This window comes from Molothrus aeneus, chromosome 6, assembly GCF_037042795.1.
Source record: "Molothrus aeneus isolate 106 chromosome 6, BPBGC_Maene_1.0, whole genome shotgun sequence".
NCBI lineage: Eukaryota > Metazoa > Chordata > Aves > Passeriformes > Icteridae > Molothrus > Molothrus aeneus.
Window position 1 is genome coordinate 41,395,321 of NC_089651.1, and position 27,226 is coordinate 41,422,546.

The window sequence follows — 27,226 nt, forward strand, 5'->3', positions numbered from 1 at the left end:
GCACTGCTCTGATATAATCCCGGTCCATTTTCTTATAGTCACTAAATTGCCCAAATTTCACAATTTTTTTTTTTTTTTTCTTCTCCAATTGCAATTCCTTTGATGCTTTCTCCATTCCAGCATGTTTCTCAGTCCTTCTTTTGTCTTTTGGCCTTCAGCGGGGATCCATTTTGGCAAGCTTTGCTGCATGTGCCTGCACTTGATAGCATACGGGAAAAATATTTTTCTTTTTTTCTTATTTTGTTTAAGCGTCCATGCCATGTCTATGATATCTTCCCTTCAAGTTGTGTCGTCCTCCTTGACTTTTATCGCTGCTTTTGAAACATGTCTGAGCTTAGTGTGTTTCTATTTTGGTGTTTTTCACTCTAGTGGATATAATTCTGGTCGATTTTCTTGTAGTCACTTCTTTCCCATATTTCTGTTTTTTCTTCACAATTGCAATTCCGTGGTTGATATCTCCATTCCATTGTGTTTGTGAGTCCTTCTATTCTCTTTTGGCCCATTGCATTAGGCTTGTCCTGGAGCCATCTGGTGCTCGCCCTCTGAGACATGGGGGATGCTTCTGTTCACAAAAGCCACCCTGCAGCATCCCCCACCCCCCACAATCAAATCTTGCCACACAATCCAATACAAGTACCCTCACATGTTCTCCGTATTATGTTTATGTTTTAGAAAAATACTTAACACACTACTGTCCCACAGCAGTGAGAAGGGAGTTAAATCACCTTTACAGCACTTTTCTACAGGGATAGAAAACCTGTTAATCCAGGATGAGAGACTTGTCATCAGGATGTTTTCTTGAAGGCAATGCCATGTTCTCGTGAGCTAGTTGATGGGGACAGGGAGCAGAACAGCCACCCTGTAATCAAGGAGTAAGCAGGTAGTGACCTGCTGACCCACTTTGGTGCTCACAAATCTAGGGGAATAGATGGGATCTATTCTAGGGTGATGAGGGAGTTGGCAGATGAGCTTGCAAAGCCGCTCTCGATCATTTACCATGAGTCCTGGCTCCCTGGGGAGGTCCCAGATGACTCAAGGTTACCCAATGTTAACCCATCCATAAGAAGGGCCAAACGGAGTATCTGGGAAACTACAGACCTCTCAGTCTGACCTCACTGCCAAGGTCTCAGTGAGGTCAGTCTGACCTCACTGTTCCAAGTTTATGGAACAGATCATCTTGAGTAAAACCCCACTTCACCTACAGGATGCCCAAGCAATCAGACCCAGCCAGCATGGATTTTGAAGGGGCAGGCCTTGCCTGACCAACCTTATTTCCCTTTAGGACCAGGGGACCTGCCTGGTATCTGAGGGAGAGTCTGTGGATGTTGTCTACCTGGACTAGTGAAGGGTCTGGAGCACAAGTCCTATGAGGAGTGGCTGAGGGAGCTGGGGGTGTTTAGCCCGGAGAGGAGGAGGCTCAGGGGAAACATTACCATTCTCTATGGCTACCTAAGGAGGGTGCAGCCAGGTGAGGGGTGGCACCTTCTCCCAGGAAGCCATCAATAGCACAAGACACAAGTTGTGGAAGGGGAGGTTTAGGCTGGACATTAGGAAGAAGTTCTTTCACTGAAAGAGTGATTAAATAATGGAATGGGCTGTCCGGGGAGGTGGTGCAGTCACTGTCCCTGGAGGTTTTTAAGAAAAGACTGTATGTAGCACTTAGTGCCATGGCCTAATTGACAAAGTAGTGTTAGGTCATAGATAGGATTCAATGATCTTAAAGGTCTTTTTCAACCTAGTAGATTCTGCGAAATAGAATGTCAAATTTAATTTAAGTGTGAATTTTTTTTAAGAGTGCAGAGCATAGGTTTTCTGGAAGCGTCATTGACAAAGTGAGATTGCGTTACTTTGCAGTTACTGAAGAGGAGCAGGTAGCAATCCTGCAATCCGGGGTTCGAGCTGCGCACTTCCCCGCAGCAAGGGCGGAGGCGTCAGCGCAGCGCGGCGCGGACCCATCGAAGCGCAGCGCGGCGCGGACCCATCGAAGCGCCGCGCGGCGCGGACCCATCGAAGCGCCGCGCGGCGCGGACCCATCGAAGCGCCGCGCGGCGCGGACCCATCGAAGCGCCGCGCGGCGCGGACCCATCGAAGCGCCGCGCGGCGCGGACCCATCGAAGCGCCGCGCGGCGCGGACCCATCGAAGCGCCGCGCGGCGCGGACCCATCGAAGCGCCGCGCGGCGCGGACCCATCGAAGCGCCGCGCGGCGCGGACCCATCGAAGCGCCGCGCGGCGCGGACCCATCGAAGCGCCGCGCGGCGCGGACCCATCGAAGCGCAACGCTCCCCCCGCCAGTCCCCCGTGGGCTCGCCCAAGGACCGCCCCTTGCAGTCCCACCGCGCCCCCGCCCCTCCGAGCTACCGCCAAGGGAGACTACGTTTCCCGGCGTGCCGCGCGGGCCAGGGCCGTACCATGTGCGAGGTGCAGGGGGGAGCGGCGTGGGGCGCGCGCGAGTTGAAGTGCCGGCGAGGCGGTCGGTAAGTGCCGCTCCGAGCGCCGGCGGAGCGCCCGGGCCGTCCCTCCCTCACAGCCCTCGCGGCCGCCCCGGCCGTGCAGGGGACTCCGCGCCCGGGCGGCGAATGCCGCCCGCAGCTGCGGCCCCGGCGGCGGGGACTCGGTTGTCGCAGCCTTCGGCGAGGCCGGGGCTGTTCGTGGAGGCTGGAGAGGCGCGGGGCGTGGAAGCTGCTCCGGGAGAGCCGGCCCGGCCTGAAGAGGAATGGAGATCAGGCGGCGCCGGCCCCTCGTGTCCTTCACGGGCAGATCCCGGGCGCGGCGGCCGACGCGGGCCTGGCGGCCGGAGCGGCCCGGCCGGGGCTTTGAGCGGCGCCGGCTCCCACGGTCCTCGGGGCGGTCAGCGGTCACCGCCGCTCCCGGGCCGCGGCAGGCGGCGGTGGGGTCACCTTCGGGGCTCGGACAGGGAACCGGCACCGTCCCGGCTGCCCCTGCTGGGAACAGGAGAAGCCTGGCTGTAACGTGGGAGACACTTAGGTGTGCCAAGTTGTGTGAAAGTCAAAGGAGCCACCTCACTCAGGTGAAAAAAGAGCTGGAGGTGATCTATCAACGCAGGGCTTAATAATGAGAGGCAGTGACATCCCAAGGCTTGTTTCACAGCTGACAGGGCCCTTAAGATATCCCTAGGGGTGTCATAATGGCTCATTTACATGGAAAAGGCTCCACTATACCTTATGCAAGACTTTGAAATACAATTTACTTTAGAGAATTCTATTTCTGTACCTCTTATTGAAGGGGTTTTAGTTATTTCCTTTTTATTGCTTCAACATGCTAAGCATGAAAGTAGGAACTTTCTTGCAGAAAATTCAGCTTTGCTGCCTGTTTATTTGCTGCCTAAAGTTCCCATCTTCTCTTTGTGACGTACAGCTGGCGGGTATGGCAATAGATGTGATGTAACAAACTGCAGATTATAGCTTCAGGTAGGAATAACATGCAAGAACAGATGGACCTGAATCCTGCTTTCAATAAAATGTTCTTTTAGTAGTTGAGAAAGTGAAGGAAAAAAATAATGAAAGGAGAGGCATATTTTCTGTTAAGAAAATGCCACTGAAACTTTCCCTTTTCAATAAAGGACATTTTACAGAAATATACAAGGAGCACAAATTGTTTAATTAAAATACTTTGCAAAATATTTACTTTTGAAGGTGACAGAGGATACAAGAGATCTCTGTACAAAAAAAGATTGGTTCTGCTGGAAGAACCCCCAAAATTTCTAGAATTCCAGTGAGGCAGGGGAAGGAGGGCGACTTTTTTTTTGTGAAGTGCATGTACATTTGTCTGCAGTCAAGAGCCCAGGTTTATTTTCTGTTGAGTTTGATCATAGATTCAAAGGAGTCCTGGTTAGCCAGCTACCCATTCTGACAGGAGAAAGAGCTGGGTTGCTGCAGGCAGCTGTGACAGGCACTGAGAGAATATGCCTCAGCTTTTCTGCCTCACAATTGCCTAGGGTTTGTAAGGAAATAAAAGGAAATAATAAAATTTAGGTAAGGTTCGTGTACCAAGGTCTCTTGTGTTATATTAGCTTATTTTGCTGATTGTGTTCTTGTGAAGTGTTATTGAAAGACTTGACCTGTGTCACTGCATGTGTTTTTTGGTTACAAGGCTCCGAGAGGAAAGGCACAAGCCAGACTGACCCTGCTAAAGCTTCACAATGAGAAGCAGGCAAGTTTCTCAGTCAAGCCTAGGAGTGGGAGGATTAGTAGACTCCATCTTGATGGGGTAAGAGCCTGCACTGTGTCAAGGGTGGTCTTGAGAGCTTGCAGAGAGGTTACAATACCTTTTGATTTGTGGTAGAAGCAGAAGGAATGGTCAGTCATACTTTCTGCCCAGTACCAGCCATAGGGAAAGGAAAGAAAAATGTACCTAATTCCTTGTTACCTTTTTTTTATATCTGGGTCCTCTATGGTGAATAAAGAAATGGAAAATATATAAATTAACATGTAATGAGTTACATTTATATGCTGCAAACAATGAATGTAGTGATCCAAAGTGCTTAGTGTGGGAAATGTGTTCATTCCCCACCTTTGTCCCACAGGAAAAAAGTGGTTGAGAAGTGTCTCACCCCAGGCCTGTGTTGGGCCTGTGACAGAGCTAGGAATAGGCTGTACGTTCCTGCAGATTGCTGTTCTGCCAGTACATTCCCTGTCTGGCACTTGAATGGGATGGTGATAATGAGAACACAAATCTCACTTGGTCACTGATCAGGTCCCCCATCTGCATTCTCTGTGGTTGTCTGACACTGCTGGAGTGGCATACAACCTCCTGGGATGCCTTGCCTCTTCCTAGACCACTCATCATCAATGTGGAGCTTTTAGAACTAGCCTAGCAGAGTTTCTAACAAACTTTGGGTGTTGTTGATGTTGCAAGAGCTCTTTTTAATCTGGGTTTTTATATCATCTGTTGTCCTCTTAAAATCTGCCTATGCTGTGATGTGTTCAAAAATTTGTGTTGAAGAAGTGCCTGTTGATAGGATCAGAATTGACTTTTGGTGATCTCATGCTTCCTTCTGTCTGTCCACCTGTTGTGTCTCCTTGAAAAGCCTTTGGGATCCTGAACAAGTGTTTTGTTGCATTCATGCAAGGTCTAGCAGTGAGTTACTTCTGGATTTGTGGCCTGTAGACACTGTTGAGTTAAGAATAGCAATGAGCAACTTACCCCCAGTTTCTGGGTGATTGCTTGAGCTCTTGGCTGGGGGCACTGCTAGCAATGTGTCATTAGGAAAGGAGCAATTAAAACTTGGATTGTCAGGTCCTCTGGGGCTGTGAGCATCAGATCACCAAGTCCTTATCAGATGTTACAGTTGCTGTTTTGTATCTTGGCAGGGTTCATCAGTCATGGCATTAAGGGCCTTGAAATTTGCCTCATTGACAGCAGCTGCTTCTGGCATCTATCTGTATGGAAACAAGTTCCTGGATCCTAATGATTTTGGAGTTGTTCGTGTGGGCCGAGCCATTGCCACAGTAAGTTCTACCATAGCAACGTGCAGGAAGATTCCTAGATGGGTAAGGGAATTGAAGTTCACAAGAACTTGGGATTTTCTGCATTCCCTGTCTGCATTTTCAGCTGGCTTAGGAAATCAGAATGTCTGTAGGGAGCTCTTCAAGTTCTTGACACCGTGGGGAGAAAGGAGGTGGAAGCATGTAAGGAATACAACTGTTGTTAACACATTTTGGAAAGAGAAAAATGGAGATACTGAGAGCTGTGTCTGCTTCTTTGGGTAGGGTGGGACCTTCAGAGCAAGGGTTCACTTTGGGCCCATGTTTTCTTTAAGGTCAGTCACCCAGGTACTGTGTCCTGCTGCCTTTTAAGAGTGACTTAGGTCAAACCCTGTTCTCTGCATATGCCATTTTTACATTTTGTTATAAGTATCCTGGCTGTGTTGATAAACTAGGATAACCAATGCACTATGACCTTGGTATGAGATTTGGGGAGAGAAGGACTGCTATTTTGGGGATCATTCTCAAAGCAAGAGTAAAGTGAGGATGGGTGATTACATACTTCTGAGATTGGAGTGGTTTCCAGATGTGCAAAATGAATGCTATATCTGATATTTTTATATATCTGTAAAATGAATGCATCACTGATATTTCTCATAAAACTGGAAATGGAGGCTGCTGCCTTCTCCTTGCCAATGTTCACTGATGAATCCATGAGCAGCCAGGAACATGGAGAGCAGAGACTCTGGAGAGGGTATTAGTCTCCCCGTACCTCACTTGCATTATACATCTGTCACTTCAGGCCACAATCTCCATCATTTACAGACCCCCAGTGGTAAGCAGCTGTCTGTCTGCATTTTCTGTGACTTTTAAGCACTTTGTTAATGAGTTTTACAAGGAGTTGGCTCCTGAGGGCAGATGCAATAAGAAACAAGCTCTGTGGGTTGGCTCAGGTGCCGTGTGTGTGCAGCATCATAAACTGTTGTGAAAAATGAATGTTTATATCGAAAGGGTGAAGGCAGAAATGCAGACTGTAATCTTTCCTTCTTACTTAACAAGTGCTAAGCTTCATGCTCTGTCCCTGGCCATAAGGTAGTGCTACCTGGTGGCAGGGAGCAGCTCTTTCCTTTTTAAAGCACAGGAAATTGAGGCGTAGAGAGGGAATGAAGCTTCTTGTTGCTGGAGGAGAATCTATTATTCAGGGTGTTTGGGTTCTCCAATGTGTCCTTGAGTTCTGCCTGCTTGACTAGTGTTTCTCAGTCACTGTTTTTGAGGTAATCTACTGTTTAAGACAAAAATAAATGAGAAGTTCCAGTGATGAGACTGTGCAGTTGGTCTGTGTTTTGAGTGATGGTAAAAGATTATTTTCTGAAGAATAGGAAGTAGGGGAAAGGGAAAATTCTTTGCTTTAGATGATGGCAAATCACAGACATGCCTGACTTTCATGTTCTCTGCCTTCAGGGAGGTCACAAGTCATTGGCTATAAAGCGCTTCACTGGTCCTGCTCTTAAATGCTTTAGAGGGTTCTATACCCATAGCTGCAAGCAGTGACCCCAAAACCAAGCTACCAGTGCTCAGTCTTCTGTAGGTGATGGCAGCATGTGTTTAATTCTGTGTGTATACTTTTAAAAAAGAATGTTCTGTCTCTTTCTGATTTCTTAGTTTCCTCTGGTATGTATGACTGCATGTGTTTGAGTTGCTTCTGAGAGATTCTTTAGTCTTGCTGCACCAGTGACCTCTGCCTTCCCTGCTCATTTTTGGACAGTCAGAAGTCAGCTCTCATCTGAGCACAGGCAGCTTGAACTGCTGTCATTCCTTAGCCATGGACCAGGTGAAGCCAATAGAGCAGACATTTACTTCTAAGAAGCTCACCTTGGGGATTATTCTTTTTGCAAATGAAAGATAAATCTCTGTAGCAAACAAGTGATTTTGGATATTGAATATTAGTGACATCTGCATAGACCTAAAGTATCTGTCCTTCAATCTAGCCCTGCCCTGGCTTCTTACCTGGATGCTTGATTTCCTCATTGAACCATAGCCAGGCAAAAGCAGACTGTAATGAAGAGACTGCAATTCTTAAGAGCTAATAAGTTCAGCAGCAGCAGACACAAAACTTTAAGACAAGTTACAGTGGGGCAAACAAAACAAAACAAAAGCCTGGAGAAAAGAACACATGAGTATCAAGGAACCTGACATACAACTATGAGACTCTGGACAGATTTCGTCTGAGTTTGTTTAGAGAGATTTGAGTCTGGTTGTATTTTAAGCATGTTGGTTCAGTAGTTCTTTGCAGACTCCATAAGAAACTTGATGAAGCTTACAGCTCACTTGCAGAAAATTTCTTTTGAAGCCTCTGTTTAGGGAACTGGTTCTTATGTATGGGTAGACAGCTATTGAGGGGGAACATTGTGCTATGACTTGGTAAGATCTGAGGATAGGTTTAGGAGCAGTGGAGGAGTGTACAGTGTTGAGAATTCATTGATACCAAGTGGGACATTTAACAGTGGGCCGGATGCAAGCTCAGTGAAAGTAATCTGGCATTTGTAAAGGAAGGGATTGGTTGATTTTGTATGTCTTTTCATAACTCTGGGCTTCAGTCTCACACTGTAACATGAATGACAGCACTAGTCTTGGATGAGAACGAAGTCAGTGGCGTGGGCAGCATCATGCTGCAGAGCGTTTCTGTATTCCGGTAAAATTAGAAACTGGCAGAGCTGTTGTGCATTTGCTGTATTCTTTTGAGAGTATACCAGTTGTTTTGGTTATGTGGAAGGAACATTCTGTGCAGTAGCTAGACACTGGGAGGGATTTGACAATGTCAGAGTTGCCTATCAGGATCATCATAATATTAATTTAGTGTTTAAGATTACAGTGTAATTAGCAACTGCTTAATTAATTCCCTCTTCCTCTGTAATACAGGCCAATCTGTTAGCTGCTTCTTTTAGAGTTGGAGGTGATAATTACCATTGTGGACCAGAGATAAAATAAGAACCAACTCAAGCCTTGATGCAAGACTGATTCGAACCTCCCTCCACTTCAAAGTTGTTCTTTGAGGTTGTGAAGTTGCTTTGAAAAATTTTTCTTCTGTATGGTCTCTGTAGCTGTGCAGCTCCTCAGTTCACCAGGGGCAAGAGAGCCTGAAAAGCCAGAAAAAAAATTTGCTGTGTTCAGTTTACAATTTGGAAATCAGGAAACATGAGAAACCTAACCTCCACAAGGAGGGAGTGTGTCTGTTTATTACTGATTCCTAGCTTGGTCCATTCTTGGATGCATTTCTGAACTTTAGACTTTTTTTCCCTATTGTCAGTTCTGCTGGCTTTGTCTCAGACCAGGTTTGCTTCCCTTGCCTCCCTGGCTTTCATGATACATTGACTGTACTTTGTGCCCTTCCTGGACATATCTATGATGAAAGGTGGGGCTAGTATCCTGTGCCAGAATGGAATGCTACCCCTTCAGTAAGGAGATTTGAGGAAAAGTGCCTTTCAATGGGAGTTACAGAAATGGTTCTTCATGGCAAGGATCTTGAAATTCAAATGGCACATTAGTGGACAGGCTCCTCTAGGTGTACATTCCCTTCTCTCCCTCCAAACATGACCTGTATGTTTCTCTCCCATTCACTGATGTTCTGACTGTGGAAAGAGAAGAACTTTAGTGATAGGAATTGTGAAATACCCTAGATCTATTTTCAAAAATCATGAAGTCACTTAAGAATATAATTCCATTGTCCATGGCAATGTCTACCTAACAGGTTTGAGCTGGATCCCATTGAGTTGGATCCTGTTTTTGTAATTGGATATTCAACCCTTTGGCCCTACAATCCTTTGCAGTTGAATATCCCCAAAAGTACTGCTGCTTGTGCTAGTCTGAGTTTGTCCTCAGTCACTCTGTTCCCTGCTGAGCCTATACACAGAGCAAGCTGGTTAGGCAGTTTGGAGCTCTGAAGCTGTGGGATAACTGATGGGGCACAGAGTCTCAATGACCTCTGTTACTAGCAGCAGATCTTACCATGGAAGCCCACATGGCTGACTGAAAATGGGAGTCTGCTGTGCAAGGTGCTGTACAGAGATTAGGAAAATGCTTTGAGCATCTCAAATAGAAGATAGTATAGGAGTGTCAGGTGTTGCTTACATATAGCTACTTATCAGTGAGGCCCCTGCACTTCTTTTTATAAGTGTTCATTGAAGTGAAATTATTTTCGTTTAATTTATTAATGAGTCTTTTGCCATAGGCTTTACTGTGGAGCCTGAACTTTGAAGCCTAAGGTACATGCATTCTCTTTAACAGAAGTCTTATTGTTTTGATAACTGTAGAGCTTGCTCAGCATTTCTGGTTTCATTTGCAGACAGCAGTTATCACCTATGACTACCTCACCTCTCTTCGGAGTGTCCCGTACGGATCAGAGGAGTATGAGTTCCTCAAATCACAGGTAGGTAATAGCACTGAACTGCATTCGTTGGAAACTGCAAGGCACAGGTGTCTTGCTGTAATGCTGTCATCTTAATAACTCAATATGCTTTCTACCAGATTGTTAACAGCAATATTAGATAACAACCCCATATTAGGATTTGCATTGCCCAGTGGAGAAGGTCCTTTGTCAAAGGTAGCTGTATGCATTCAGTGCTCACCAGACTCAAGTCCTTGGTGTATGCATTTGGGCTCTGCTGCCAGATCTCTGCTGCCAGACTGTTTGTGTGGTGGTCAGCTGCTGAGAGTGGCCTGGTGGTGCTTTCTTATTCTGCATATTGTTTGGTAATAGCCATAACATGAAGGCTGACTGATTTAAGTAAAAGGAGCGTGTTGAAAAGGAAATAATAGAGATGAATCTAACTTGCAGATCTCTGAGGAAATGAGAATTGTGCAAAGTAGTGTACATCTCATTGTGAAACACACTGTTGTGTTTTGATATCAGTAATTAACAATACAAAAAGCATTAACAAAAGCATTTCTAGTGAGAAGGAAGACAAGCACTCTCACTGCTCCTCTCAAGTCTTGTGCTGCACCTTTCATTCTGGCCTATAGCCATATAGTTCATTGAGCTGTGAATGACGCTTGGTTTTAGTTGGGTGCTTGTGATGTATGCTAGCCAGGGTTTCTCTGCTATTTGAGTTCAAGGCTTCTTTGGAGTGGGAAATACAGCTTGTGCCAAATTAGGCCAGTCTGCATAGTGTGTTTGAAGTAAGGTTTTTAGCCTCCTTTTTCTTCTTGGCGCAGGTAGGATTTAGGCCACTGATGTGGTTGGTTGTAATGCATGGAGTGGTGCTCGCCAGGGATTCTCAGACTGGAGGGACTATAAGGCTGGAAACAACCTTGACTAAGGTAGAAATCAGTGACATTGGATTCCAGCATGCTTTAGTATTCCTCTGGCAGAAAATCCACATCATCAATATGGTCTTAGTGTACCTGCAGTGGTTTGCAGAATGGCTTCCTTGGGCTTGTTCTCATCCTCTGCTGTCTAAAGATGCTAAGCTGTTCTAATGTAGCTCCCCATCCCAAGTGAGTGACACTGATGCTCTGGCATAAAATGGAGATAGGTGTGTTGGAGTCTGGAGCTTCACTGTTCATCTGCCCATGTCTCTGCCCTGAGCCTTTGAAACCTGGTTTGCAGAAGGGCTGCATGTAGCTTCCTTGAGCGACACTCAAGTTGTGGAGTTATCAGTACTGTAGACAGCTTATCATTTGGCAGAATTTGCAGCAGCTGTTGCAAATTCCTCACGTTTTGCTGTGTATCTCCATGGTTTCATTAACCTCTGTTACGTGGATTTTGATGGTTTGTCAATTCCCACCCCCAGCAGCCAGAAAGGGCCCTGTTTGCTAGCACTACACAGAGCTGTGTCCTCCCTGCTTGGCAGCCAGGACCAGGTGCCAGGACTAGTCAGCCCCTGCATGTGGCAGAGCCAGTGGCAAGCACAGCATGCCAGCATGGCCAGCACTAGCCTTCAGCTGCAGAAAGGGGCATGAGCTGGGAGATAGGAGGAAGCTGGCAGAGGCGTGGCATGAGTTGGTGAAACTCGCTGACCAGTGGAGTCTGGTCCTGCTGTTGACAGGTGCTATGGAGTGCCACCACTGAGCCTGGCAGGAAAAACTTGTGGGTTCTTCAGCAACATCCCTGTAGAGCTTGTGCTAGTGAAGCATCAGTTTGGCATGGGAGATACTTTGGACCTTGGCAATTGCACACCAGACTTTATCTCAGTGCAGTTTCAAGTGGATGGCAACCAAGTCTTTACCACCTTGCAGCTCTTTTAACTCTTTATGATAGCTGATTTTGTTGGTCTTGTACTAGCTCAGAATGACCTGTAAGAAGTTACCCCATTGGAGCTGGTACTTAAGATTAGTTAGTGGATAGGGCCTAGATGATGTGAATGCCCTACCCAAATAAGTGTTGTGTTTTAACAATACTTATCAAGATATTGCTTCTGCTAGCTTCTGTCCTGGATAGATCTCTAGTACTCTTAGCCCTTCATTGTACTGTCTTTGTTTCTGTCCTTCTAGTGAGGCCAGCTTAACCTGCTTTTCCCATACTGAGAGTTTGTAATTTTCTTGTCAGCATGTGTATGAATTAGCTGCTGATTTCCAGATGCAGTTTTGGTGCTGTACCTAGAAGAGAGACTCTGTGAGGCAAGGTGTAGCTCTGTGTGTGTGAGAGAGATTTGGTGACCATGGAACTGCTGATAGTGCCAAAAGGTCTGACTCTGGTTTTTGTGCCTCTGTCTCCAGTGTTGGGGTGCAGGTGCATACATGTCTGTGATGTTCTTGCAGCTGGGAGAGAAAAAACACTTTTTTCTGTGGATCTCCTCCTGGTACTCAGCATACTGGTGATGCTACTCCAGTGCAAATAATGCTTAACTTGTTCTCCATGGATTCCCCCTGAGACATTAAACTGAGGTCTCTAAATTACCATGGCCTTGCATGATAGATGGGAAGGTTCAGTGGCAGCACCAGTGCCTGAGCCTACTGGGGCCAAACAGGAACATAGTCATTAGGAAACAATTAAATGCAAAGCAGATTTAGAAGGAAATGGGTTCCCCAGGGACTTTTAGCCAGGTTCCTGCTTAGCTCCAAGGAATTATCCTCAATTTTACTATATAGTTCTGTCCCTTGTGACCAGTTTTGATGCTAATACTCTAAGCTCCTCAGTTCCCATCATTTTTTTATGGCTAGCATATTGGCCATACTATGGCCAAAGTTTTAACTACTTTCCATGAGGTGGCAAGCAGTAGATGGGAATTCACTGTGTGTCCTGAGGTTAGCTTGCCTCTCCCTGGATCTTCTGTCAGCTAGGAGATATGAGAGCCCACTTGCCAGATGGCACACATTGCTGTCCCTCAGCAGCAGCTATTTTTCATTCCTGCCCCTGCCTGAGGCAGAGATGAACCTCCTTATGTGCTCGGGCTTTATGTCCTTCCCAATGGTTGCTTCATTTCACCACCAATGGCTCAACCACATTGGAAATTCAATCTTTCTCCTAAGTTAGGGGTCCTTTCCTGGTGTGTGGGCCCTTTTCCTGCATATGATGGTACTGCCCGTGTACTGGTGTCAAAGGCGGTTGTCAATGCTTGGCTCCAAGACATCATATGTCTGTAGGTCTAGTGTCAGGAGTATTAGGGGAGGTATGACCTCTCTTCATTTCATGTCTGTTTCATTAAATGATTCTGGACATCTTTGCACATGTAAGCTTGGGCATTTCTTTTCATTTCTACTCCTGCTTGCACTGGGCCAGAGGAAGAAGGAGGGCAGCATGCTCAGTGTCATTTCCTTACCTATTGTTTTCTTAACAAAACATTTAGTTTTATAGAAGGCTACATTTCTCTGACATTCTTCTGCCTCAATGAATGTTGGCCCTTCACAGTGTTTTTCTCCTCAGTACCAAGTCAGCCTACCATGGGTCATTTCCAGTGGTGTTCCTCTCAGTGTAGCATCTGGATGTCTTGGCTGACACTTCTTCATTGCTGGCATCAATTTCTGTTGATCCTGCTGTCAGTCAGGAGGTGTGTCGCAACATGCAGTTTGTTCAATGCCTGGTATCAATGGAATTCTGAGTTGTCAGTGTAGTAAGAGGGTTGCAATGGGTCAGTTGTCTTTGGTTTTGGCACAAGTGGCCACAGTTGAAAATCTGGAGCAGGACATCTTTTTGTTGTTTTCCTCTGTAAGACAAAATTTTACTGCTCTGAGTTTTGCTTTTTATAATAAAGAGAAGACAGCAAGGAGAAAAAGGATCTGTGGTCAAGGTATCTCAGTAGACAGTGGGAATCCATGTTTGAATTAACTTTGTTGGCTACAAAATTGCTTTGTCAGGGACAAGCCATTTGGGGAGGTTAATTAAGTGTCCTCCTTTTGAGAGCAGAATGAGGATGTTCTCGTCATTCAAACTTATGGTTATTGGGCTGTCAGTACCTGGGCAAATATTTGGAAAGTATAACCTTGTGCCATCATTATACAGAATACGATTTCTTGCTCCTTGGAGGCTCTTCCTGGCTTTGCTGCATTTACTTCTCACAGTGGAGTGGGTATTTTCAAAATAAGTTTTGTCTCACCATAAAGTTGCACAGTGGAAGGATCTTGGAACAAAGAGGAATGAATGTATACGTTGTGTGTTTTCAAAAATAATCTACAGTTTCTGGATAGCTCAGACCAATGAAATAGCTTGTGCCTTTGGACTTCTGTTATGATTCAGTAACACCATGTGCCTTAAATATTAAGTGATTGTCTTAAAATAGTTTCTTCCTGATGGAAGTGGACTGCGTCTGCAGAGAGAAGTCCTCAGGAACTCTCCATGGCATTCCTTCAAAAAGGCAGCTGTGAATGGGGACTGTGGACTGTTCTCCACCACAGCCAGTGTGTGCAGTGGTGGGTCTACTTGTGCTTCAGGCTCTGGTGAACTAAGGTGAGAAACAAATGAACTTTCTTATGGGACACAAATAGCCATTAGGTGGCAGTGACTTTCTGTCACCAAACTAAATGGGAACCAGTAATAGAGAGGTGAAGAGCTTCAGAGCCCATCCACAATCCCTGAGTTGATTATGTTTGGTTGCCCTATTATGTGCTCCCCAGGATATCTCTTAATCTAAAAGGCATGGTCAACACTAATGCAGTCTAAAAAAGCTACTGTCAGGGCCAGCTGGTGGCTTGATGACTCTACATTTGAGCACTGCTGTCTAGCAAACTTCCTGCCAACACATAAAGCATGAAAGCTTTGCACTGAAAACATAACAAGCTGTAAAATAAATCTTATAATTAATACACTTCCTTTTCCTCCTTGTGCTTTCTGGAGTGGTGTCAGCTGAATGCTCTGGCCATAGCATCTATAGGTTTTAATTTTGTAGCATTGAAAAGGTCCATTTTTGGTGGGATCTGTGTCTATGAAACTAGATGTTCTTCAGTCATCTACAGCAATTTATTCAGAGAAATGGCCCATCTACTGTGACATTTTTGAAGGAGGAAGAAGGAGAGAAGTGAGGGTAAGGAGGCAGTGCCTCATGTGTTTCATGCTTTTTTCCTGGCTGTGCACGCTTGTCCCTGAAGTGCTTTGCTCCAGGAGCATAAGTGTGAATTGTCACGCACTCGGCTTGCCTGAGCCGTCTTCTCTCAGCTTCCCAGGAGTGACAGAAATGCCTGGGGAGCATTTAGCTCTCTCTCCTCCAGGTGGGGCTATCCCTTTTCATTTGAATCCCTGTGGACGTCGTCACATTGCTTCTTTAGAGCTACTGGAGGGGTACATAGGAGCCAGAGCAGTATCTGAAGAACATCTCATCTGGTAGAGTGGGGAAACCATTAGGAAGCCCTGGGAGGATGCAGGCTGCAAGGAGCTTGCATTGTAAGAAACATTATAAAAGGAAAAAATGAGAAGTGAAGAAATAATCAGGTTTTATTTAGTGTTTGGCTACACCTTGGGTCCCAGTGTGAAATGAGCACTCAGCAGTGCAAAGTCAAGAGGTATGGCAAGAGATAGTATTTTCTCTGAAGAGCTCATGGTCATGGTTGATTTGCCTAGATTTTCACCCTAAAGGTGAGTGGTGTAAATACATGCAAACGTGGGATTTCTTAGAGTTGGAAGATCTGTGTAAAGAGCGAAGGATACAAAAAGCAGAAATTAGTTGGGGTTCCACTGTAAGTCACTTAACACTGATCCCATTGATATTGGATCTGGCCCTGATTAGGGATGTTTTCTAAATGTGTGGCCTTGAACTACCGACCAGTTTATATGGTTCACAGAACACAGAAACAGAATATCCTGATTTGGAAGGGACCCACAGGGATCATTGAGTCCAACTTTAAAGGGAATGGCCCATATGGTTGTTGGAGGCCACCTGTAAAATCAGTAGAGCTGACAGGTAGCCAGTACTTCATCTATTCTAAGAACAGGAAGACAGCTGGCTTGAGAGTAAAAATAATCTTATCTGAGGCTAGGAAAAATAGATACCTAAAAGTTTCATCTGGGGGCAGAGACATGTAATTGCAATGTCAAAGTGGACTTCTAAAGTGTTGTTTTGTTTGCCCTTTGAGTCCTGAGCAAGACCCATCTTGTGGATTCTGTTCCCTTTTCTGAGGTTGCAGTAAAACACTATCTTGAAAGACTTCAAATTAGGAGTAAAAATTAGATGTAAAATCAGGGGTGAAGAGAATAGGTGGCATGCAGAGGATATTTCATGTATCAGTCCAGGTTGGAATTTCAGAGCAGGACTAAATATTGTAGATTTGCTCTGCTAAAGCAGTGACCTTATCACATTCTTCCCAAAGTAGATCTGATAAAAGAATGTGCTGGAGGGCAGCTGACAATTACCTTACCTGTCAAGAAAGTGATTTCATTTAGCTAGTTAAGTCAATGGTGAAGGAATTGCTGTGATGGGTGGTGTCTTGCAAACACTCCTCTGGACTTGTTTGTAATGTAGGAGGCATCTTAGTAGGTTCCAGGCAAATCCTTATAACATATGTGGGGGCTACACTGTTTGCATACTTGAGGGAAGGGTGTCTCTGAAAGGAACTGCTGTATTCTTCCATCTGGTGTCCCAGGGCCAGGCAGGACTCTCTCAGGCCTGAGGAAGGCCTGTGGACTAGGAAAAAAGGAAGCTGTGTTTCTCTTGAGCTAGAGTAGTTGATGATTTAGTTCTAGGAGTAAACCAAAAAGTACTGTTCAGTGTCAGGTTTTAAAGCTACCCTTGCTTTACTTACTAGTGTTCATGTGCCCTGCCTAGAAGTGTGCATTTTTGTACATCTGGACAGGCTCATCTGCTTATCTGTAGACATGTGCCAGTTTGTTCAGATGGGAATCCTTATAGCAAAGTAGCCATTTTTTGAACAGAGTCAAAGGTTCAAAGATGGCTTTGGAAGAGTTATTCCAAGATGGTAATCATATTCACTGCTACACTAGTTAAGCCTACTTTTGGTCCTGTAGAACTGGCTTGGGGTGTCTTAATTTTTGTTGGGTTTTTTGTTTACTTGTATCTTTTTTGGCTTGAGAGTTCTGGCTCAGTGGCTGCAAGTTCTGCTGATGGTGCACCATTCAGAGCAGCTTGCTGCTCCTTCCTCTGCAGTAGCATCATTTTGGCAGGTCTGACACCAGTAACAACTTGTTTTTGTCAGTGTACTGAGCCAATGTGACATGGAAGAGGACCACAGCCAACAGATAAACAAGGATTGTCTTTATAAAACCTCCACTCTGTTCCAAGCTCCACTTTAACCAAGAATTTGCATGTGAGCTTGCACATATATGAAACTGGCCAGTATTTTATGAAATGCCTTCTGCCAAGCCTGAATCCATTTACTATGTTGATAGTTTTGCTGAATTTAGAGGTAAATTCCCTGAAAAGGTCACTAGCAGAATTGCTTTTCAAAAAAAGCTCCATCTCTTAAAATGTCTTTACTGCCTGTGCAGTCTTTGTTTGAAAATGTACTCATTTTGAGTTGCCTGTGAACTCTGTAACTGTGCAGCCTGTTTGTTATTGTAGGGCTTTTCTGAACACAAGTTGTTTTTTACAGAACTGCTGAAGGGCAGCAGGTTTTGTTTATCATAGGACTGTTGTGTGAAGAGAAGTAGGGAAGATAAGCTTTTCTCCCTCTGGCCCTTTCCTTTGCATTCACGGTCAGGCAGCACAGCCAGGCATTTCCAGAGCTCAGCAGGAGCTTTTTCATCTCTGCAATGCCCTGGTATTGCCTGTTCAGTCTCTCTTCTTCCTCTCCAGGAAAACATCCCTGCTTCTATTTCTTGTAGTAAGCTGAGGTTTTGCTATGTCAGTCTGAATTGGGAGTTATTCCATGCCAATATACAGAGTGGTGATCCTTGGCTGGGGAATTGTAAATTGAAATCCTGAGTGATGGGGATTGAGAAACAGCAAAGCTGTTAGCTGGAACTGCACTGTCTTCACTCTGAGCTGGTGCTAGTTCAGGACTGTGTGCTTGAAGACAAGAGGTGACTGCAATCTGATGGGCTCCCAAGAGCAATACCAGCTCCTGCCACCCTGACTGGCAGGGTTGTGTCCTCTGCAACTTCCTTGATTTCCAGTCTTCCCAAAGTGGACTGAATCTGTACCAGAAGTGAAGGTGATGTTTGATTCTTTTAAACCTATGTTCTGATTTTAGGGTTAACAAGTGTTTGGTAATGTGGTTAAGTACTGAGCAAAATGCACACAGAAGCAGTTTCATGCATGTATCCCTCCTGGTGTATCCCCATCTGAATGCATGCAGCTTCCCACACTGGCCCTACACAGCTGAGCTCTCTGTTCACTTCTACTGCCATCCTGTACCAGGCCTGAAACAGCTTCTTGCCTGCTCCAGCTCTGTCCTTGCCTCTTCCCAGTGATGCCTCAGCCCTGGCTGCCGCCTCCCTGGCCTCTGCCCTGGTGGCAGATTGGATATAGGCTTACCCCACCTGGCCTTGCATTCCTTGGTAACTCATGTGGGGAAGATTTGCCACAATTCTAATTTTCTGAGAACTGAGACCCAACTGCTGGGAGGATACATTTCCAAACCCAGACAGGACAGCTCTCCCAGTCTGGCTTTGCACACTTGTGTCAATGGCAGCCAAACCAGCAGGTTTCCCCTTCCCAGTCCCTCTCTGGAGTAGGATTCCTGGCTTGGGCACAACTTGGTCCTCATCTGAGAAGATGAGCTCCACAGTGTGCCTTAGTTTCATTCTTGTAAATCTCACTCCAGAGACAGTAGGATGTCAGGTTTCACAATATGCTGAAATCCAAGGAACTCTTCCATTTACAAAAAGTCTAAAAACCCACTGTACTTCCTGTTAGTATGGATGGAGTGAAGGGACTAATGCAGACATGTGAATTTTATTTGAAGGATACTACATTTAAATAAAGTAACAATAAAGAGGTCAAGCTTTGTCCTATTGCAAAATCTTTGAAATGGTGGGATGTATGAGTATCTAATAAAGGAAAATTCCTTTAAATAGTGCTCACTGCTTATAATTGTTGGACATATGTGTAGTAAATTAAGCAATGTATTGATAAGACCATTTACCCACAGGACCCCCATCCCTGTGAGAGATGCCTCTCCTTCCACCTGCATTGCTTAACAAATTTCTTCTCAAGAGAGGAAATGAATTCTCAATAGCAATGTGCCTGGTAATTACCCACTCTGTAATTCTGATGTGCAGTGCTGTCACCCACCATTAGGTGGGAGTGGAAAAGGCACTGCATTTTGTTGATGGTTGAACATTTGTTTTCCTGATCATTTTGACACCAGAGGTAATTGCCATTCCTGAAATATTCTCTTGCTACCACTACAAAGCAACTGTTAGGGACAAACTAATTATGAAGAATCTTGTTATGACAGATTAATAGGCCAACAGAGGGGATTTCTTTTTTTCTTTCAGGCAACTGAGTAGTAAAATCTAACAGCTCCCATATAACTGCTTGAAACACATGCTTCTCTGTAAGCCAACAGATTTTTTCTTAGAGATGGGAGATTTGAAATACTAGGACTAGAGTGTAGAATGGGTTTCCAAGCTTGCTTTTATTGAGCTTTTGGTTTCCAAACATTATGTGACAAAATGATCTAGGGTGGGGGCATTGCCATATGGAGGGGAGGTCTTCATGGTTGGTATTGGACCAACGCCTTCTATCTGGGTTGTGGTTGAGCAGCATCATGAAGGCTTGAAGTGAAGAATGCTGGACTTGTGAATTTTATGGATTTTAGAACAAGACACAAAGTCATTATCTGGACTGCTTTATTGCCACTAAGGGTTTTCTGTGTCGGGGAGGCCAAAATGATGTGCTGGTTGAATTCCAAGTGGCCAGTATGCTTGTGTCCCTCAGGAAGTTCCAGATCACCTGCTCCAAATTATTCTTATGGTATACTCTCTGGGAGCTGTTGTGATGTGGCCCAAACATGTCTGCTTTCCTCTAGTAGAGGTGACTGTGGCACCTTGCTTCCCTGTGACTGAACCATTCTGTCAATGCTAAGAGGAGGAGGACTTTGAAATACCTGTATTTCTCATTGCTGTGTTTAAAAGCTCCCACAGTGTATGAATAGTTTGGACAGCAATCCATGTAGACTTGGTAATTGTGCTTTCAAAGAGGCAGTCAGGCAGCCTCGTGGCTGACTGGCTACTCTGGGGTGCTAGTGGCTGCCAGGTGCTGATCAGCAAACCATTAAGAGGGAGCCAATTATAGACTTCAAAATAGAAATCATGTAGATTTAAAGAAGCTCCTGGATGAGGTCTGTTCATGTTCTCAGCTTTGCCTTGATGTCTCCCTCAAGTTGTCATTGCAACTACAGATCAAAGGATCTCTGTAGTTGGAACTGAGTCCCCTTTTACCATCTCCAGCCAAGTGTTTGTCCCTGCAGCACTCTGTCCAGAAAAGGAGCAAATCTTCAGAGGTAATCAGTGCACAGCCCCCATTCATGCCATGATCTCCTTAATAAGAGAACAGGGAAGCTCCCTTCTTTTCCAGAGACTGAACCAAGAACATGTTTATGTCATTTTCTATCTTCTCCTGCCTGCTGACATCAACTCTCAGTTTCACTGTAACTTCATTCTTCATGGGATCTCTGTGTGGAGTATGTAAATGCTTTAATATTAAATATTTGAGGCTAGAAATCATAGATAGTATTAGTTTCGGATTATTAGCAAGTGCTTTAATTTCCTTGCTTCATGTCCATCTTGTGTTGTGCAAATTCTTTAATGCCCTTTTTTTTTGCTATGCAAATGTTGAACATACACAGTGATTGTACTTGGCCAGCAAGATCTGATTCTTTGGAGGATCTTTGTCAGTATTGTTCTGTCAGGTTTTGCACCAATATCTTTTCTCTTGAGTTTACTCTTTGCCTTCTAGCCAAGGTTAGACATTGGCTATCTTTGACTAGCCTGTTGATGGAGAAATGTAGCATATCTAGTTTTATATAAAGATGATCTCAGCTTTATTCTCTTCACAACCTTGGTGAGCCACAGCCAAGTGCAGGGAAGGCATGGACAATATTGTTCATTGTGATACCAGCTGTAGTAAAGGCAATTGCCTCTGGTACTGCTGGAGGTAATTCCTTCTGCTTTTTGTGGGAGCAAAAGTAATCTACTCTGGGTAACATGTGGCCTCACCTGGGCTTTCATTTCATCTTTTTGTTCATCTCAGTTTGGTGCCATGTCAGATATTTGTGTTTTACTTCATTAAATTGCTATCTCATGCTATGTTGTGGTGGCACTCTCACAGTCAATACAGGTCTCTCTTCCTTGTGTTCCTAGCAGCCAAAAGAATTCAGTAGACCAAATGCTACCTTCACTGGCACCCTCATAAGCCAGTTTTATCCAAATTCTGCTTCTACTGACACGTGCAGAAACCTATTGTTTTCAGTGAAAAAGTACAAGACTGGCTGCAAGAAAGGATTGGACCTTCTAATTGCAGTTTAACAAGTCTATTGTGTATGAATCAGAAGAGGCACCAGCTCAGTCTCCCATACTGGTGACATTGATGGGATGCTAATAGACACCAGCTGCCTTTCTTGGTGTGGAGCTATGTGGTGTCAACTAGATGAAAAAGCTGGAGTTATATTTATATATATATCTTTTCACTGAATTCAGCAACTCTGACAGATAGCCAGAAGGGAACAGACCTGCTGAGTAACAAAGGGACATTCCTTGTGGTTTTTTTTTCTTTTTTAACATAGGCACTTTTTTGAACGTAGAACCGCACTTTGCCATTGGTGATGACTTACTGGCACTGCAGCCACTTTCTGTGTTGGATGTGGTGCTATGACAGTCACTGCAGTTTTTTGGAATTGACAGTGTAATCCCATGGTTGTTATCTTTCCTGACTTCCTCGTCAATCCAATTTAATCACTTGTAGGTATTTCATGTGTTACTGTCTCTTTCCTCTTCAGGCATCCTGTTCCTGTGGGAAGAGGTCTGTGCTTTAAAGGTCAGAGCTTTTCAGATTAAAGAAGGGGGAAGGAATCTGCCTCTGTCATTTTGGTAAGAGGCTGTATACTCTTTGGAGCCACTGCAATAAAAACCCTTCTTTCTGGGGTCTGCCACCAAGGTGAATGTTGGTGTGTGTCTGCATGGCTGTAAGAGAGGGAGCAGGCTTGCTCTGCTCCCCTGGCTGTTGGAGTGACCTGCCAGGAGAGAAGTTACATATGTACAAGGGAGAGAAGCTGCTGTTGCACGATTTAATTGCCTGACGTTGACTCAGATAGGTCCTGACTGGAGGTCAGCTGTGACGTGCAGCTGGTAGGGTGGGATTCGACTGCTGGGAAGAGAAAAATGCCAGCCCAGATTCTTCAGCGTTGACAAAGTGGATGTGATGATTTCTCCCCTCCAGCTGCAGCAGCTGCCTCTGTGCTTCCTACTTTTCTGCACACCCACAGTAGGAGAGCAGACTGAAGCTACTCTGTCTGGACCCTCAGCTGAAGTAGATGAGATTTAACTGAGCTTTCTCAATGGTGCTTGGGCCATCCTTCCTTACAAAACTTACCTTTCAGTGTGCCTTTCAGTCTGTCTTCTGCATGTTGCGGTTTCCTGTGGAGTTCATGGCTTTTCCAGCTCTATTTTATTGCAGGATGGGGTGTGGGAACTCAGGGAAGAGGCTGTCAGATCTCCATCTTGGATCCTGCTGCTACGATTCTTCACTTAGCTGTCACTCAAGCTCATACGGATTTGGCTACACTTTCAAAGCTAATTGCTACTGTGGCCTTGTTTGAGCTCTTCCCGCCACCCATGGTCCAAGACCAGCTCTCACTTCCCATGCTACTGCCTTTGCACAGTCTTCTTACATGGAAGTAGCTGTCTGGGGAGTGTTTTCCCTTCAGGTCATTTTTACTGCACAACATCATTTCTTGTTATTCTGTCAATAGTGTGCAGTTTCTGCAGGGTATGTCAGCAGCTCCTGTTTAGGGGACATTTCCGAGTGTAATACACATCTTAATTGATACTGTTGCTTACAGTAACTGAAAACAGCAAATGAAAAAGGGCTTCCTAGGACTGATGGAAGGGTGTGAGAGCCCCCCCCCACAGCTAAATACAACACTAAATAACATGGTGTCTTCACAGTTTTCACTGGCATCCCACGTGGTTTGATCCAAGCTGAAGTGAATTAATTTTGTTAGCCAGATTTTGAGAGGTGCTGTGTCAAATTTATTATCATTTCACCTGCCTCCGTTGAGCTGTAGCTCCGTGATCAATGGATCAAGACATGTGCCTCATTTCATTGTGGCTTCTGTGAATGTCTCTGTGCCTTCTGCAGACATGCTGTTGAGTTACTTTCTATCCTCCTTGGGTCCTCTGCAATGAAGCACAGGACAGATGTATTTGTATATCAGCTATCAGGACAATAAGGCACTGAATGCACTTTTATAAACCTGCTGTCTTTGCAAGTACTATATGTTTGTGTATACATGGGTCTGAACCTTCTGTCTTGGGCAGATCTGGTCTGACTTTATCCTCATGTTTAAGTAACCATTCACAATAATGTACGTGCCCCACAAGAGAGCCTGTGTGAAGGATCTCTTGAGTAGTCACAGGGTAAAACAGCCTCAAGAGCAGAGGTGTGAACCTTGTTCACAGGAAGTGAAGTCTGTGGGTGTAGGGAAATTGACTCCTGCCATAGGCACAGAAGTTCTACAGCACAGTTATTTTAGCATGTTATTTTCCCTTTGTCTCTGACCAGCCCTTCCCTGTGCTCCTTGTTTTCCTGGCTCAGGAGACTTACACAGAACAGTGCATTATGTCACAGGGGTGTCTAGAGGGGAACCAGCTGCTCTCTTCAGATTTTTATCCTGAACTGCCCCACAGATAACTAATTGCAGCTCAGTTGCTTCTATTAGCTATTTACCTAAAATTGAGCTGGCTAATGAAAATGTTTCTAATTAATACGAGGCAGATTAAAACTCATTACAGCAAGGTCGTCAGTAATGAGAGATAATCAGAGCACAAATGACCGAGCTTGGAGTAAAATGAAGATGGAACACAGGCAGGCGATCGGTGCTGGTTGTGCATGCACCAGCCAGCAAGGGCAGGGTTCAGCAAGGTGACTGGTGATGCTCTGCCCTGCAGTTGAGAAACTCTGCTTTCCACTCTCCAGAGCAGCTTGGGGAGTAACTGGCCAAAGAGGTGGACCTCAGTCTAGTGTAAAAATGTTTTCTGAACCAAGTAGCATCTCATACTAATAGTTGTTGCTAGGCCAGCCTTCAGTCACCTATATGAACCAAGTTGTGAATAGGGATTTTAGCTGGAAGGCTTGGGAGTATGTGTGGCACAGGTGGTATGTCAGCACTTGTGTGTGCTTGTATGTAGAAATACAAAGACCTGATGGCTTGGAAGGTGTGAGCTTGCATATCTGTTCAGTGTAAAATGTGTTGGCCTAGGTTCGGAAGAGTCCATTTTGATCTCCAGGGAAGTTTTGCACGAATTATGAAATGTGTTTGCTTTAATTTCAGCTACCTGTAGCACTACTGATACAAGGCCCCAATACCAACATTAGATTTCAGCTGTCTGTAAGCCTACTGGCTATATTCCATTAGTACTGAGTTTACTGACCATCCTGCTAGTCATCCTGTGTGACTCCTTGTTTCTGTGTTTATGAGACTGAGAGCCTAAGAAGTTGTCAGTTTAGTCAGGGGATCATCTCCCTCCTTAATCCTTTCTAAACTATAAAGCTCTCTTTCTCACTTCCTTTCTGTCCCACTGGCAACCAACTGTTGTGCCAGAATTTCTGAAAGATCTTACTAAGTTAAACATAACTCACACAAATAATGAATTATTAGGTAGTGAGGTACATTGCACCGGGACTTATTCCAATTCCAAAGGCGTAGATCTATCCATCATCAGCAGTATGATCAGTTAGTGTTGGTATAAGGAAGCATTTGAATGGCAAATACCTAATGTGCTTGGGAATGAGCTTTCGTAAAAAGTAAGTAGGAAAGATAATACAAAAAGCAGGCAATAACAATTCCATTTAGAGTTGTGTGTCTTCCTGCAGCATCCTTGCTGCCAGTCAGTTTGATTACCAGGCTGCTAGTGTCAGTCAAGGCTGTAGTAGTTTACATTTACTGTATGTTTATTCAGATTAGTTGAAAGAGGAGATAACAGTCCCTTAGACAGAACTGCACTGTCACTGAAATGGGTTCAACATTTTGTATTGCTGTTTTTAAAGCACCCAAGTACCCTATTCACATCACCAATAGCTGTATCCTTCCTAGGCATCTTTACAGATCTTTTGGTGTGGCCACTGATTTCAGTTTCTCATTGTGTTAAATTGAGGTGGACATCTTTTCATTTTTCTCTGGTTTGCGCTGTCCTGGGTCATCTAAAGCTGTTGCTACAGTTTTACTAGTCCTGTGCATATGGCCCTGTCATTATCGGGGGTGGAAGAGAAAAGTACTATGACCAGATTTCTTTTCTATATTCTCTGACATGTCTTTTCTCCCTACCCAATTGTATTTTGGAGATATCCGCCACAGAGGTGATGACATCCTCTCTTCCCTCTGTAGGGAGTCCAAAGGACGGCCTGGCTCTTCTAGTCTACTGCATTTCTGGAAGAGTGTTCTTGTCCAGGATGGCTGAAAGCATATATGTTTGGAATGCTTCCTCCCACTGTGTGCCACAAGTTTCTTCCCAGCATCCCAAAGGCTTAATATGAAAGACCATAAGCAGCAGTTCTGTTGTTCTGTGGAGGGAAAGCAAGAGTTCATCACCAATGTCACAAGTCCTTTGAATGGCAGGTAATTTAGTGAACATGGAAGACCCTTGGAAACAGGTTGATCTCAGCAGAAGATTTAACCAGAATTTGGGAGCTGAATACACCAAATAGGTTCTCTAAAGGTTTTAATAATGCGCCCTGTTTGCATTCTCTGGTTGTGGCCAGACAATAGGGTAATTTTTGTCTTGGTGCCCTGAGCAATAGTGTTTAAAGCCCTTTAGACATTTTATTAGCTGTAATGTTCTTATGAGCCTGTAAAATGGAGAATAGCGGTCCTGAGTTTTGTAAAGAGCTTTGTAAAAGCACTTTTAGAGATGAAAAGCTCCATATAAAATCAGGTGTGGTTGTTTTATCATAAATATCTAAAGCCTTTCTGAATTCCATTAAGGTCTTGGCTTCTCTATCCTCTGACAGTGAGTGCCACTGGTTAATGCTGTATTGTGCAAAATGGGATGTAAAAAAAACCCAACTACTTAAAAATGGTTGTTGTTTTGTGGAATGCCCTATTTGTGGGTTTATGAGAGTTGGAATGAGAGGGTTTTTTTTCATTATTGCATACAACTTTTCTCTCTTATGCATCAACTCTGTGTAATCTAAACAATCTCCTAACATTTCAGATATCTTTTTTAATATGACTTTTATATGACATGGTCATATTTTCCTCGTCTTTCTCTGTCCTTTTTAATTTATCTACCCCTTTTGTGATAGGATGTCTAGAATCCAGGGTGGGGTTGTGCATTCAATTTTTACAGTAGTGTTTTGATATTTTTAACATTTTAATCTTTTTTATCACAGTCAAACAGTTTTTTTTTTTTCCCTGACTCACTCTGTGCCTTGAGCAGGCTGAGCCATCCACAAGAATGTGATCCAAGTGCTGGATGGTTCCAGTGAGTTGAAAGCCCAGCAGCGTGTGTGGGGAGGAGAGACTGCACTTCCCAATATGTGTAACCTTGCAGTCATCTATGCTGAGGGTGAGATCCCTCAGTGTATTGATTTTTCACCTGTCTTTGGTAGGGACTTGGCAGGGCTGATTTTTCCATAGTGGTGAATAATATCTCTTACATCTCATGGAATTTTTGTCATTGCACTGTTCTCTCCTTTGCCAGATCACTGGCAGGAAAATGAAACTTTGGTGTAAGAACAGGCATAATGGGACACTTTGCTGGTTGTTTTTGACAGTAATGCAGGTCAATCCTTTTATGGTAGAGAGCTCCTGCCTTCTGTGCATTATGTGGACCTCTTCCCCATTTCATCATGTTTCTGTTTCCCGTGCTAGTTCAATCTCCCAGGAAGAAACAATGAATGGATAAACAAGGCTTCTGCAAGGTTATCTGGTTTAAAAATGCTCAGAGCAGGTTGAAATGAAGCTGTGGTGAAAACAGCACTAAATGTTGCAGCCTTGTCCTAATTGGGGTGTCTTCCATTGCTGCTGTCTGTAGTGCTGGGTTTCTGAGCTGGAAATGGGATAAAATGAGCAAGTGATGTTCTTGTATCTCCAATAATTACTGAGTTTTCCTTTCATTCTTTGTGAGCATATTTATTGAAAGTCCCAGTAAATACCTCTTTTCTATTGGCTATTGTATTAACAAGCTCACAGTATTTTGGTGGACTGGTGAAGAATGATTTTTCCCCTCAAAGTCCCT

General features: G+C 44.5%; 1 protein-coding gene across 2 annotated transcripts in view; it reads left to right on the top strand.

The window, feature by feature from the left end:
* Nucleotides 1-2,408: 2,408 nt before the first annotated feature.
* Nucleotides 2,409-27,226, top strand: part of ADCK1 (aarF domain containing kinase 1) — a 74,005-nt gene continuing 49,187 nt past the window's right edge. Inside the window, exons 1-3 of one of the 2 annotated variants that reach the window (XM_066552628.1) lie at nucleotides 2,409-2,475; nucleotides 5,332-5,469; nucleotides 9,788-9,871. In XM_066552628.1, the coding sequence (XP_066408725.1) occupies nucleotides 5,344-5,469; nucleotides 9,788-9,871 (210 nt within the window). In that variant the 5' untranslated portion in view covers nucleotides 2,409-2,475; nucleotides 5,332-5,343. Of the gene's footprint in view, nucleotides 2,476-4,120; nucleotides 4,229-5,331; nucleotides 5,470-9,787; nucleotides 9,872-27,226 lie in introns of those variants that run through there. The other variant, XM_066552627.1, reaches the window with a different exon arrangement.